The sequence below is a fragment of the Phascolarctos cinereus genome, unplaced genomic scaffold (assembly GCF_003287225.1).
Source record: "Phascolarctos cinereus isolate Bilbo 61053 unplaced genomic scaffold, phaCin_HiC Scaffold_1;HRSCAF=81, whole genome shotgun sequence".
Lineage (NCBI taxonomy): Eukaryota > Metazoa > Chordata > Mammalia > Diprotodontia > Phascolarctidae > Phascolarctos > Phascolarctos cinereus.
Genome location: NW_027555514.1, coordinates 216,105,263 through 216,121,076, shown reverse-complemented (window position 1 = coordinate 216,121,076; position 15,814 = coordinate 216,105,263). Strand labels below are relative to the sequence as shown.

General features: G+C 38.0%; 1 protein-coding gene across 1 annotated transcript in view; it reads right to left on the bottom strand.

The window, feature by feature from the left end:
- The window catches only part of SP1 (Sp1 transcription factor), a 37,991-nt gene that overhangs the window by 5,029 nt on the left and 17,148 nt on the right, over positions 1 to 15,814 (bottom strand). Inside the window, exons 4-5 of the mRNA XM_020966117.2 lie at positions 1,258 to 1,426; positions 71 to 270 (exon numbers count right to left, since the gene is read on the bottom strand). Coding sequence (XP_020821776.1) covers positions 71 to 270; positions 1,258 to 1,426 — 369 coding nt within the window. The remainder of the gene's footprint in view (positions 1 to 70; positions 271 to 1,257; positions 1,427 to 15,814) is intronic.

Sequence of the window (15,814 nt, the reverse complement as noted above, 5' to 3'; positions counted from 1 at the left end):
TTCAGGATATGGTTCGGACCACTTGACCAGGCTTCTCAGTTCACTTGCCTCTCAACAGATGCTCACTCACCTGTGTGTGTGCGTTTGTGCCGCTGAAGCTCATCTGAGCGGGTAAAGCGCTTTCCACAGTACATCCAGGAACAGACAAAGGGCCTCTCACCCGTGTGCCATCGCAGGTGTGCCCGAAGGTGGGAAGTCTTGCCATAAACTTTGCCACAACCTGGCATGTGGCAGATATGTTGCTTCTTTTTACCAGGGTCCCCAGAGCCCCTGTCAGAGAGAGAACACAGCCACCATTTGTCATCTTTTAAGATATGAACAACATGACCTCCTACCTACACACACACTCTCTCTCTCTCTCTCTCTCTCTCTCTCTCAATAACGCAAACCCTTACATACAAGGAGACCTGAGAAATCATACAGCCTAGGAAGCACCTGGGTTTATCTCTACCCCTAGGAAACGAGTAACATTCAAAATCGCCAGTGCTTGCTGCTTGCCCTGTATTTTTCTTTGGATATCGGCCCCTTATTGTCCTATATTCCATACTCAATTTCGGTGGGGCATCGAGGGAATGCCATCATGCAGAGAATACCAGGCCTGGAGTCAAGAAGACTTGAGCTAAATAAAAAAAACAACCACTGTCTCCCTCAGTTTCCTCAGCTATAAAATGGGGATAATAATAGCACAATGGGGATAATAATAGCACTTATCTCCCAAGAGATAGTGTTGTGATATCAGAGGAGATAAAAATTGTAAAGAGCTTAGCATAGCGCTTAACATAAATGTTAGTTGTTACTATCATCAAGGAATGATCATTGATAAAAGTAATTTGGGCAGTTTAAGTATCATTCGTCAGTCATCTAAAAGGATGTCAACAATGCCCAACTTCAGATATTACTAATGGAAAACACTATGACTTGGCCACTGATTTTTGGCTGGTTAGTTGCACAGGGAAAAGGATTTTCCTCTCCTTAAGCCTCTGAAATATTCCATAACGTATGCACAAGTGCTCTCCTAGGATGAAGATACAGCCAGGAAAAACTAAAAGCTGGAGGAATTGATTAAAGAAAGAACTAAACAAAGAACTGATTTTCTAAAGGATGAAAAGACGAAGAGAACATAGCCCTTGATTCACATTCTAGATAAGTGAAAAGGTTTGACATATTTTTAATTTTAGCCCTTCCCAATAGCCTTCCTTTCTTTTCCTCTTCTAAAACAAATGAGATTTATTTTGAATTTCTGGGAAGACAACTCACCTCCCTTCACTGTCTTTACAATAGGGGCAGGTGCAAGCCTCCCGACGTGTCCTCCGACCAGGCTGGGGCTGGGGGTCTGAGCTGGACTCTCCTTCCACCCCACCAGTCGTGTCATCATGTATTCCATCACCACTAGGCCCATGAAGGCCAAGTTGAGCCCCATGGTCTCCTGGAAGAGAAAGAAAAATAACTCGTGTACAAAAATATTCATAGCAGCTCTTTTTGTGGTGGCAAAGAATTGGAAACTGAGAGGATGCCCATCAACTGGGGAATGGCTGAGCAAGTTGTGGTATGTGAATGTAATGGAATACTATTGTGCTATAAGAAATGATGAACAGGATGACTTCAGAAAAACCTGGAAAGACTTGTATGGTCTGATGCTGAGTGAAGTGAGCAGAACCAAGAGAACTTTGTACACAACAACAGCCACGGTATGCAATGACTAATATTGTTAAACTGAACCCTTCTCAGCATTATGAGGATCTAAGACATCTCCAGAGGCCTCAGGACGGAAAATGCTGTCCACATCCAAAGAAAGAACTATGGAAGTCCAATCGCTATCACTTTATTTTTACCTTCTGTTGAGTTTTGTTTCATCTTTCTGATGGTCCTCCTATTGGTTTTAATTTTTACTTACAACTTCACTAATGTGAAAATATGTTTAATGGGTATGTAAATGTAAAGCCTACATCAGACTGTGCGCTGTCTTGGGGAGGGTGGGGGGGAGGAAAAGGGAGAAAAATTTTCAACTCAAAAGCATATGGGAAAAAAAACATTAAAAAAAAAAAAACCTCTTGTTCCTGTTATCACAACATTAGGCACCAGCTTAGCAACACTTTAACTCCCTGAATTCATGACACATCCCTCACTTCAAAATTCTGGGTCTTATTCAAAATTCTTCTAATTATCCAGATTTGAAATCTCATAGTCACCAAATGAGAAGCTTAAAGTTGGGTAGTCATTTAGTCCAAGCCCTGCTTGGTGGTAATGAAGAAATCTGCCATAACACAAGCAGCCCCTTTAATTTTTGGACTACTCCAATTCTTCCTTAAAGTAAACTGAGCTCTACACACTAAAAATACCCATCCATTATAAGGATGAAGTCTAGGAGAGCTATATTAGAAAATACAGGTGATGTAAAAACAGACAGCAATGAGCTGAGAACCCTCATCGGGCTCTCATTTCACCCGGATGACCACTCCTTGGTTGGATCTACCTCCATAAGGGCACTGAAGGCTGTTCTGAGCTCTCTTCTTTTCTCTTTATAGCCTCTCTTTTGTATTAGGTTTATAAGCTACTATAGATTCAATTGTCACCTCTATACAAATGATTCCCAGACCAAATATGCAGCCCTGGTCTAAGATTCAGTCCCATGTCACCAACAGCCTAATGGATACTTAAAACCTCTCCAGAACAGAACTCATTAGCTTTTCCCCAAAATCCACTCTTCTTTCTAACTTCCCTATTTCTGTCAAGGGTACCAATCATCTTTGACTCTTCACTCCCCCTCCCACATATCTAATCAGCTGTCAACTCATTGACTCTACCTCCATAGCATCTCTTTGTATCCATTCTCATCTCTATTGACACAGCTACCACACTAGCTGAGGACCTCCTTACCTCTAGCCTATACAACCACAACAGCCTCCTCACTGGTCTCCCTGCCTCCAGTCTCTCCCCTCTCCAATCCTTTCTTTATATAGATGCCAAAATGATATTTCTAAAGCACAGGTCTGACCATGTCATTTCCTTGCTGAAGAAATTTCGAGGGTTGCCTATTATCTCTAGGATCATATACAAACTCAGGCAGAATTTCAAGCTCTTTACAACCCAGCTCCAACCTACCTTTTCGAGCTTACCACACTTACATCTCCTTTGTGCTCTCTACAATCCAGCAAACTGACGTTCTTCTGGTTCCTCATTCACCACATTCCTTTCCCCCTCTCAATGCCTTTGCATAGGCTGTTGTTACCCCCTGCCTAGAATGTGCTCCTTCTTCCTACCTCTGCTTCTCAGAATCTTAGCTTCTTCATAAACCTTTCATGATCCCCCCCTCACCCCACCCCAGGAAGGGGAGAAGATATATTGTGTATTATTTATTTATTTATTATTTAATAGCTAAGGGCTAACATTTATATAATGCTTAGTATGGGGCAGGCATTGTGCTAAGCACTTTACAGTTATCTGAGCCTCACAACAACCCTGGGAGGTAGGTGCTATTATCATCTCCATTTTACAGTTGAGGAAACTGAGGTAAAGAGGTGACTTGCCCAAGGTCACACAGCTAATAAATGTCTGAGATTGGATTTGAATTCAGGTCTTCCTGGTTTTTTTCTCTGTATTCTTAGTGCCTGGCACAGTCGCAGCAAACAGTGGGCATTTATTAAATGCTTTTTCATTGGAGGTAAACTCCTACTTCCATGGTCCCTGATGCATACTTCTATAAAAGTAGCCTCAAATGCTCTTTCTTCATATGTTAGAACTCTAAGGCCTTTGCCTCTTCACCTGAACTGGTGTTTAGACAGGTTTCTTCCAAAATTCCAGCTAATTTTTTTTATCTGAATTTAAAACTTTTACACTTACCCTTACTGAATGTTACATTGTTAATTACAGGAGACCCTCCAACCTCTGAGGACCTTTTTGCATCCTGTTTTTCAGCTGGTTTAGGATTTGAATTCATCTAAAATGAATGCTCTTACTACCCTCATTCATCTTGGGCTTAAACTGGTTCTCGAATGTTTATTCTTCCCCATTCTGTTTGAATATCCTTCTAAGAAGGTCTACTTAAGTGTCATCTGATAATATCACAACATCTGCCCTGAGCAATGAACTTGTTTATCCCTTCCTAATTCACAGAATTTCAAGAGCTGGCACCCCAGACATTATCAAGGCTAGATGTTCTTAAGCTGGTGTCTTTGAACTTGTTTCACTTCCTGTATCTCAATATGATTTGTTTTCTTTGCAATCCTGTGTATTATATTCTATGCATTTAAAAACATAATTCTGAGGTAGGCTCCATAGGCTTCACCAGACTGCCCCAGGGGTCCAAGCACACACAAAAAGAGTTAAAAACCCCAGGTCTAAGTCAACCCACACCTGAATAGTAATTCCATCTAAAGTATCCTGATGGCTTCCTTTTCATATGGCTCCAAAACACTGCAAAGGCTACTCAGGTAACAGCTATATACATGCCTCCTGTTAAAATTTTATAGTTAAGTCTACTGGAGAGAATCCTTACACAATATAGACAAAGTTCCCCAAATCCCAAGAACATGTACTCTATGATTGGTGATAGGAAGTATAAGCATGACCACCAGAATAAATTCCTCTAATGATACTTTCTCTTCTGGGATATTTTATAAGCCCAAACTGCTTTACAGAACTTGCAAGCTCAAGTATTATGTCTTTTATTTATATATCTTTGTATCCCCAAAGAGTCTACTCTCTTATAGCTGGATCTAGCGAAATGATACTTACTACCAAGAGACCAGTGAAAGTAATGACAGGATATACAACTTATCAGGACCATTGTTCCTGCTTCTAATACTTCTTTTAACTTAAATTTGTCTTTCTTTCACCTTTAAAGTCACAGGGGCCACTCTAATACTTCTCCAGGTCTGGGTTACAACAGAAGCAATGGTATCTGGAAAAACTAAAATGAAATTTCCAGAAACCTCATTAAACCTAGGAAACATTTAAAGTTGGGAGATTTTAAGAAGAAACTTCAATATTGTGCTCTCAGAACACAAGCAATGCTGTGCTTATACAGAGAAAATATCTTGGCCCGGTGAAGAGAGGAAGGAGATAGTATTAGTGACAACACCCTAGAGCTGCGAACACCTAGGAGTTTACAATTTAGGGCCAACTACTTTTGTTGATACCATGGAAATTCAAGTCAGATCAACACACACTTAATAAGCTTCTATTATGTGCAGTACACCATGGCAGAGAAGAAATTACCTAGGATATGTGGATGTGACAGATATATTATACTACTTAATACCACTTACAACTAAAAATCAAATTTGTGAGAACTCATTACAATTTCTGAAATACTTGATCAAACAGGCCATAATGTTCTAAACCAATGGAAACACCTAGCATTTTCTGAGGCTGGATGATATTTTCCTTAAATAAAACAGAAAAAAGGGACAGCCAGGTGGTATAGTGGATAGAGCACTAGCCCTGGAGTCAGAAGGACCTGAGTTCAAATCTGACCTCAGACCAAACAAACTTGACACTTACTAGCTATGTGACCCTGGGCAAGTCACTTAACCCCAATTGCCTTAAAAGAGAGAGAGAGAGAGAGAGAGAGAGAGAGAATCACAGAATGTTAATGCTAAAAACAACCCAAGAGGGCCTTTGGTCCAACCACTCATTTTACAGACACAGAAACTGAGGCCCAGAAAGGTCAATTCATGTCATAGTCTGAGGGGCACACAGTCACTTCATGCTGCCCAGCACAGTGCTTAGCATGTTATGAATAGCTCAAATTGAAATAAATGCAGATGACTTACTTTTGGCACACTATAGTTCTGGCAGAAACTAGATCAGAACTTGAAGAGGATTCATCAGAAAGCATTCATGCTTCAGGCAGAGGTTGGACTAGATGATCTGTAAGGTCTTTTTCTAACATTAGAATTTCTAAGATCAAGGTTGCTAAATGAGTTATGGCAGAAGCAGGACTAGAGCCCAGGCCTTGTTATCTAGTTCAGTATTTTTTCCGCTAAATTAGGCTTTTCCCATCATTGTATTTATCCACATAATGGCTTAGGGACACACAGTGATAATTCTATAAGGAAACAACAATGACTACTATTCTGGCCTGCTCTCTGCTTTTCAAAAACGGAACTAGGAAAGCAAGGCCTATTTTAGTTCTGTTACTGATTCTGAATTCTTTTCATAATTAGCCTGCCCTTCCTTACTTGATCAATATCTGTCTTGAAGTTTTCTCTAGCTACTGTACATAGCAATGCTAGACTTATGAGATACAATGCCCAATATGTGTTTGATTTTGTGATCAAACTACCACTAAGCCCAACACTCAACACTTCTATTATTGCTGTAGGGCAGATTTTAAAAAATGAATTTAAGGGGGCAGTTAGGTGGCGCAGTGCATAGAGCACTGGCTCTGGAGTCAGGACGGCCTGAGTTCAAATCCAGCCTCACACACATGACTTTCACTAGCTGTGCGACTCTGGGCAAGTCACTTAGCCCCAACTGCCTCACTTAAAAAAAAATTTTAATGAATTTTGTTTTTAGAATCGAAAACTTAATAACATACCTAAGAATAAATGAAAACATCCCTCCCCTCACCCCAACAGTAGAAAAGAGGGTTGGGAGTCAATGTACCAGGTAAATAACATTATTAACTAGCCTTCTAAAACAGCTCAAGGAGATTGCTTTGCTAACAAATAATGGCTCCCCCTTGTGGTGACATGGAGTTTGTTCTTGAAATAAGCATACGTGGCTCAAGAGATTTGCTGCTAGCACAAGTCATGGATAAACTAGCAAAAAGTTAACTTTGGAAGAGAAATTTTCCATCTGTTTGCAGGACTGTCTACTCTGAATCTTCAGTCAGGAGAAATGAAGAATATAAATAAATCAACTTCTTCTATATATCATTCCAAAATCCCAATACCTACAATCTGGGAAGCTGGGCAAATAATTCCTTTTTCCTCAGTTTCCTCTGTCCCACCTCATACTCAACCTTTACAATTTGATGGGAAATAATCTTCTCCTGTTTTACTCAAATGTAATTATGGACTTTTGAACCCAATGGAGAACATGACTTACACCCCTTCTCTATTCCCCTCCCCTTTCTTTTTCACACAGATAGATAAGCAGCCAGATGGTTAGGCCAATTAATTGTCCCGCATAACAATTTCAAACTTTTTTTTGTTTGGGAGAGCACTGAATTGCCATTTAACTAATTTAAAGATAGGTGGGGTAAAATGCCAGCAAAGCACCAAATAAACTCTTTCCAACTCCCTTTAATAACTATTTCAGAACGAAAATGGTTGTATCTTTAAATGTGGTATTGGTTAAAGACAGAAAAAGATTAAAGATTTTTCTTTCCATGATGAAAAAAGCTAGTAAACCAAAGACACAATTTAATGACAGCTTTGCTCAGCCCACTGGTCCACCTCCAGCATCAGGCTATAGACATATACTTCTCAGTTTACTTAAAATGACAAAATGTGCCAAGGCCATGAACTTCCAAGGAAGACTACTAGGCTGGGCCAGGCCAAGCCAAACATACATTGTTTTCTGAGAAGGCATTTGCAAAAAACGCCATGGAAAATAGAAGGATATAGGAAAGCTACAGGGGAAACAGCAAAATGGCTACAAGGTTTGGTTAAGATCCAAGTCGCCCCCATACACTTCTAAAGTCACTGGCAGATCTAGCACCCTACCACCTTCCTACCCAACAGCGTATTACAACTATTCACAGGCATCATCAGGAACACTTATGAACATTAAATAAGTACTGTTTCAACAAGGAATGAATGTTCCACATTTATAAATACACACAGCACTGCATTAGCTCTATCATTTTGTATGTACTGTATCTCATTTTACAGAAGGGTTCCTGAAGAGTAGCAGTCTTTCATACTGGATGAAACCTGGTGTAGCACTGTGGAGAACAAAAATATTATGCCACCACCCAATCTCACCTATGCAAAATAGAGTCAAAAACAAAAGCAAAAACTGTGAGAAGTGAAAAACCAAAACAGATGTTGCAAAGTCCCAGTGTCTAAGCACAGAAGCTCTGACTTAAGCTTATATAATTATTACTAAGTGTAGTTGCTAACCTATAGGCCTAACATTAGCTATCAATGTTCTTCAATAACTCTCATCAGAAAAAGAACTGGGATGGCGCTTGGGTGTAGGGGGGAGAGAAAAGGGGTGTTAGGAGAACCGAAAAGGAATAGTGTCTTGCCAGAGGCAAGTACATTGACATCATAAAACAATTCAGGATGAGAATGAGGAGGCACAAAAGACCTAACAGCAAAACGCTATTTAGTTAAAAAGCAGTCCTACACCCTCCCCAAAAGCCCATATACTCTAAGAAAGCTGATAGCTGTAGAATGGTTGTTGAGAAGAGCCTGCTCCCCCTCTACCCAGCCAGCCCTAGGTGAAACAACGTACAGTGGACTCTCTTACTTTTTAATGCCTGCTACCCCAACCCACTAACCACTCAGCCTGGAGGAGTGGTCAGATGACCAAGGCGCAGCATGTCTGGTCCTTTGCCCTCCAACATCAGCCAGTGAAAATAGTGAATAAAAGTCATCCTGCATTTTCTGTTAAGATGGCATCTGGAAAGATTATGGAGGAGCCCAGCTTTCCCCACACACACTCCAGCAAGTATCTGAAATGGTCCTCAGCTAAAACACAGATAAAGAAAACTGAGGTAAGTTCTACCATACAGTCCAGAGCACCACAAAAAGGACTGCCAGAAGTTAGTGAAGACTAGGAGGGGCATGTGCCAGGGCAAGCGCCAATGACCAGACCTGAAGACTGAAAGTACTAGGGGGAACCACACAAGGAAATTATGAGTAAACAGAAGAAACCCTGGAAATATCGTAAAATAATAATAGAAACCCAAGAGAAAAACATCCATGGAAAGAGTAACTCTATAGCAAATACTGACAGAGTCTCAGAAAAGTAAAAATGGCTTGGCCACAAGTTCTATAAAAATGGACGGAAGAAATGAAAAAGGAAATTAAAAAAATAAAATTCAATGGGAGAATAAGAAGTCTGGAGAGAAAAAAACTGGACAGAAAATAAACAGGGATAAGCTAAAAAACAGACTGAAACAATCAGAACTCTAAAATAGTGGACAGCTAAAAAATAGACTAAAACAATCAGAATCAGAATGATTCCAGGAGAACAACCAAAAGATTAGGAAAAACAGAAATTATCAATCTAGTATAAAAAACAAATGACCCGTCAAAAGGTTAAGGAGAGATATTCAAGAATCACTGGAGCCCCTGAAAACCATGACCCAAAAACGTGGATACTGTATTTCAAGAAATCGGTAAAGAAAACTGCCTAGCTCTATTCTTAAACAGAAAAAAACCACCAATTACCTCCCGAAAGAAACCCCAAAATGAAAACACCCAATGATTGTCAGAGCCAATGTCCAGAGCCTCAAAGTTAAAACAAAAAAAGCTGAACGTACCAGAAAGAAAAAGTCCCAAGCACCAAGGAATTATAACCAAGGAATCTAGATTATATAAAGACACAGCAGCCGACTACTAAAAAGTTAAGAAAATCTAGCAACACAATATTCTCCCCTAAGAAAAGCTTATAACCAACTTACCCTCCACAACAGTATCATACAGAGGAAAAAATGGACCTTTATGTGCAAGATTTGTAAGCATTCCTGATAAAAAAAAAAGACCAGGATTGAGTAGAAATTCTGAAAAGAAAAACAGGAATAAAGAGAATCCTAGGCACGTAATTAAATGAAGGTCAACAGAAAAATGAGGTTCCTTAGTTCCAATGAGAGAAGGGTCTCTTCAGAATTCCACAGTCTTCAAAGGACACAAAGAGTTAGGTAACATACAAAGATTGGCTGTGGTTTAAGTTTTGTTTTGTTTGTTTTAAGAGAATAAAGAAAAGGACTGGGGGGAAAAAAGACTATATTAAGGAAGAAATAAGGAAGGGCACTTACGAGTTCCCATAACTGAAAAGAAAACTGTGAAAGATGGAAGAAACAGGTTTACAAGTGAATTCTATCAGACATAGCAAGAAAAACTAATATTAATTACATAAATTGCAAAATTAGGGAAAGGCAGGATTCTTCCAAATTCCTTTTATAAGACAAATAAAGTCCAGATAACTAAACCAGAGAGGGATAAAACAGAAAAACCTAAACCAACATCTCCAAAGATACTGATAAAAAAATATCGAGCAAAATAATAGCAACAAGCCTATAACAATATATTTAAAATATCATATGTACTATGACCAGATTTGTATCACGAATGTAGGGGTGGTTCAATATTAGAACTATAAATATAACAGACCATCTTAACAAAAACAAAAAAATCATAATTATATCAAGAGATACAGAAAATCTTTCAACAAAGTATACCACTTTAAGTTATTAAAAAAAAAGGGGGGGATATGGTTCTTAATTTGGTAAATCATATCTAACTAAAACAAAGAACTAGAATTATCTGTAATGGAGAAATGCCTGAGGCTTTTCCAATAAGATTGGGGAAAAGTAAAAATGGCCATTATCACCACTATTACTTGATATAATTCTAGAAATACTAGCCATGACAATATGACAAAAATACATTAAGGGAATAAGAACAGATACAGTGAAAATAAAATTACCACTTCTTACATGGTTACTTACAGATCCAACTAAAAAAACTTACTTGAAACAATAACTTTAGTAAAATAGGAGTATATAAAATAAACCTGTATAAATCACTGGTCTTTCTGTATAATACCAATAAAACCCAGGCAGAAAGAAGAGACAGAAAAAGAAAATTCCATTCAAGATAACTGAACAATGTATAAAATATCTGGGAGTCCACCTACCAAGACACACAAGTATATAACTATGAAATCTAAATGTTGAAGATATATTTTTAAATTGCATGGTTGGACCCAGACAATAATAAAAATGACAATACTATTTAAATTAATTTGCAGATTCAGTATCAAATGACAAAATTCGTCTGGAGTAACAAAAGGTCAAGAAACATATGGGAAATACTTTAAACAGGAAAAGTTAGGGGACCTAGCAGAGTACCAGATCTCAAAACTGCACTACAAAACAATAATCATCCATTGGTACCATTATAAAATAGAAAAGTCAAAAAAAAAAAAGAGAGAGAGAGAGGGAGAGAGAGATTAGGTACAGAAGATCCAGAAACAACCAAAAACAGTAGCACAATATTCAATAAACACAAGAACTCGAGCTATTGGGGGTAAAGCCTCATCATTACATAAAAGCTTCTAGGAAAACTAGAAAGCAGTCTGGAAGAAATTAGGTTTAGGCCAATATCTCAGACTATATGCCATGATAAGATCGAAATGGATAAATGAACTAATTATAAATCAGGAGCAATTTTTAACCATGAATAAATGGAAAAAGTTCTTGACCAAATAAAGAATAGCAAGAAACACAGGAGATAAAATGGCCAATTTTGATTACATAAAACTGAAAAGGTTTTGTGCAAATAATGCCAATACATTTACAATCAGAAAGAGTTAACTGGGAAAAAAATCTTTACAGTTTATTTCTCTAATCAAGGTCTACTATTCAAGATATATATGAAATGTATTCAAATGTATAAGAATAAGATCCTTATTCCCCAATAGATAAAGAGTGGAAAGAAATGAATCTCAAAGGAAGAAATCCAAGCTATCAACAACTATATGGTAAAATATTATAAAGCACTAATAATAAGAGAAATTCAAATATGAAGTTTTATCTCACACGCATCAGACTGGCAAAGATTTTTGGAGGGACCTGTATAAGTACAAACACACTAACGCACTGCTACTGGAGATGTGAAATGGTCCAATCATTCTGAAAATTTTTTTTAATGTATCAAAAGTCACTAAACTGCATACCCTTTGATTAAGGGATACCACTACTAGGTACATACTAGGTACAAAGAGAGCACAGGACCCACATATGCAAAAATATTCATAGAAGCACTTTTTATCGTAGCAAAAATATTGGGAAAAAAGTGGGCGCCCGACAACTTGGAGAATGGCTAAACAAATTATGATATGAAAACATCATAATTGCACTGTAAGAAATTAAAAAAGGGACATTCAGAGAAACCTAGGAAAACATGTATGAACTGATGCAGAGTGAAATGAAAAGAGTGGAAAAAAATTATACAATGACCACAAAACTGTAAAAAAACACCCACCAAAAACAATGAAAGACCTAGGAACAACAACCAATGCAGTGATCAGCCACAACCCCGTAAGTCTGATAATGAATCATTCTTTCCATTTCTTGGCAGAGAGGTGACAGACTTGTTTTGTGTGACTACACTTAATTATTAAGGAAGGGCTTTTATTTTTTATTTTTTGGTAATAGTCAGGGTGGCATGGGATGGTGGTGAATTAAGAGAGATAGTTAAAGCAATCTGGCACTATGCCCAAAGGGCAACCAAACTTTTCATATCCTTTGATCCATCAATATCACTACTAGTTCTGTATCCCAAAGAGATTATAAAAAAGGGAAAAGGACCCAGTGTACAAAAATATTTACAGCAACTCTTTTTTGTGGTGGCCAAGAACTGGAAATTGAAGGAATGCCTATCAGTTGGGGAATATAAAAAGTTGTGGATATGAATATAATGGAAAACTATTGTGCTATATAAGAAATGATGAACAGGATGATTTCAGAAAAACCTAGAGAAAGTTACATGAATTAATGCTGAGTGAAGCAAGCAGAACCAGGAGAACACTGTACACAATGAAAGCAATACCATGCAATGATCAACTATGACTGACTTAGCTCTTCTCACCAATACAATGATCCAAGACAATTCTATAAGACTCATGATGGAAAACGCTATCCACACCCACAGAAAGAACTACGGAGTCTGAATGCAGATCGAAGCATACTATTATCACTTTTTTTTGTGGCTTTCCCCCTTTGTTCTGATTCTTCTTTCAAAACATGACTAATGTGGAAATATGTTTACATGATTGCATGTGCATAACCTATGTCAGACAGCTTGCCATCTTGGGGAGGGGGATGGGAGGGAGGGAGAAAAAATTTGAAATTCAAAATCTTATAAAAAATGAATGTTGAGGGGCAGCTAGGTGGCCCACCAGCCCTGGAGTCAGGAGGACCTGAATTCAAACCCAGCCTGACACATAACACTCACTAGCTGTGTGACCTTGGGCAAGTCACTTAACCCCACTGCCCAGCCAAAAAAAAAAATGTTGAAAACTATCCTTACATGTAATTGGAAAAACAAAATTCTATTTACCCAAAAAGAAAAAGAGAGGTTGTTACAGTGAGATCAAAAAAAGAAAACACTAATGAAATATTTTTAAATACACAGAAAAGAGTAAAAGTGAAGTTCAAAAAGAGGAATAACCCTTCACATATTCCTTTTCTCCCTCTGTTTTATAGATCTAAAACTGAATGTGCTTATCTCTCATAGAATGGGAAGTTTTCAGTAAGAATCACGTGATTGTCAGTGAGTTGGTCAAACTGGCTTTCTCCAGCAGGTGTCAGTGTCACCAAGGGATAGATGAGCAAGGGTTTAGAATGATCAACCAAAAGTTTTAATAAAATTTGAGGCAGTTTTTAAAAGTTCATTCCAACAAAAAGGTTTGAAAAGTGGTTATTAACAAAATCAGGCCTAGATTAAAAGCAAACAAAAAACAAACTTCAAGAGTCTGAGTTGTACTTAATCTCTGTTTTGGAAAACACTGGAACTATCTATATCAGCTATCCTAACACTGTGCTGTGTGCTAATCATAAGCCCAAAGAGGAACTGATTCCTCCATTTTACCTGTCCAGTTAAGATCTGAACATTAATTTTAATGTCTCAAAAATCAAATAATTATCAAGATTTTCAATTTTCTTCATTTCCTGGCATTTTCTTCATCTGGAAAATTCCTTTCCCACAGTCTAGCCTTTCCTTTCTTACAACCATGTATCTGAACACTTGTCTGAAGAAATCCCCTCAGGTCAACATTCCTCCAAAATACCTATAATTATTACTGTTTAAATGATTTATATTATAACACCTATATATTAGAGGTCTGGCTTGGTGACAGTATCATCAGGGAAAAAAGTCAAATTCATCTTTGATTTTGTATTCATATTTCCATCACTAGGCTGTTACAATGTGAAACACCTCAATTTCTCCCTAGGGAATTGAGATAGGTATGAATTTTTATAATTTAACATTCACATTAACTTCTAGACTATTCAGCTTGATCAATTATAAATAAATTACTTAATATCTTTAAAGTAAACATTACAACATACAAGAATAGGAAAAAAAGGAAGTCCAGTGTGGTAGGAAGATGACAGTGCTTATCCCTGATCGTAAGTTAAGAGTGGAATGTTTCCAGGGTATAAGCTAGAAAGTTGGTTTCCACATTACAGTAAAAGTGTCTAATGATGTAAACATGGTACATGGAGTCAGAGACCAGGGTTTGAGTCCCAGTTCTATGACATACCAGTCTTGTAACAATGGGCAAGTTATTCTTTCTCCCTGGGCCTTGGTTTCCTAAACTGAAAATAAAAGAGGCTGCACTAGACAAAGTTCTCTTGCAGTATTAACACCCTATAACTACAGGGCCCAAAAGACTCATAGCAATGGTAAATGATAATAGCTTCAAGAAAGGAAAACCTATTCAGCTGAAAAAAAGACAACTGGGTCTTTGGAAAATCCAGTTTTTTTCATGCTGTATGGCCAAAGTAAGAGAGAGAGAGAGAGAAGCTTCTTCTGAATTTCCTCAGCATCCTGGCTTAAGGGAAACAAATGTGATTAGTAATATGCAATGGGACTAAATTATTGCTAAAGTTCCTTCCATTTCATCTTGAAGAAACCAAAGTATAGAGTTACAAAACATTTAGCTAAAATATATTTGAAGTGTAACTCATTAACAAATCAGGTCACACAGGATGCAATAAACTCCTGGTCTACTATTTTCTCCCAACTTTCTCTTATACTCAACCATCAAGAAACTGGACCATACAAGTTCAGCCAAGGTGGACAGAGGGAAGAGAAATGAGAGACACCACTTCAGGTTGAGTCACATGGCCCTACTAAGTGAGAAGGCCCAGAGGAAATAGGGAGTTCTAATTTATCCCTGCTCCTCGAAACTCCATATTCTAATTTGGTTTCCCTGACGCTGCATTATCCTTGTTCTCTTCCTACCTCTTGTCCTCTGTTCTATCTTTCCTGCTCCCTAAACGTGCAAGTCCTATAAAAGTTTTATCAGCACCCTTCTATGTCCTCTCTCGAGATCTTCACCCATTTCCATTATTTCAACAATCATATCTAATCAAATTATTATTACATTTATATCTCTAGTCATGACAGAAACAATAAGTGGCTTCTGGATCTCTCAACTCTTAGGTTCCTGTCAGTCATTCAAATTCATTATCTTCTACTATCCAACCATCTCCTCCTCCTGACTTCCCCATTTCTATTAATGGCACCACCATTCTTCCAATTATACTAAAAACTGTGGAACCATTTTTGATTTCTCTCTTCTTATCCCATCTTCCCCCTCCCCCTCCCCAAATGCTCTGAATCCTACCTCTTCAACTCCTTTCCATTCCCATTTTTACCACACTAATTCAGATAAAGGATTCACAAGCCCACAGAATTTCTAAAAAGAAGTCCTTAGAAAGTCATAAGAATGCATGTATTTAAGAGTTGAAAAGAACTTTAGAGGTCATCTAGTCCAGCCTCTCATTTTACAGATAAGAAATGTGAGGCCCAGAGAGTGAATTTCCTATTGGCTGAGCTAGTATTTGAACCCATAATTACCCTCTGAACCCCAAAATCAGGACTCTTTCCACTATACCACA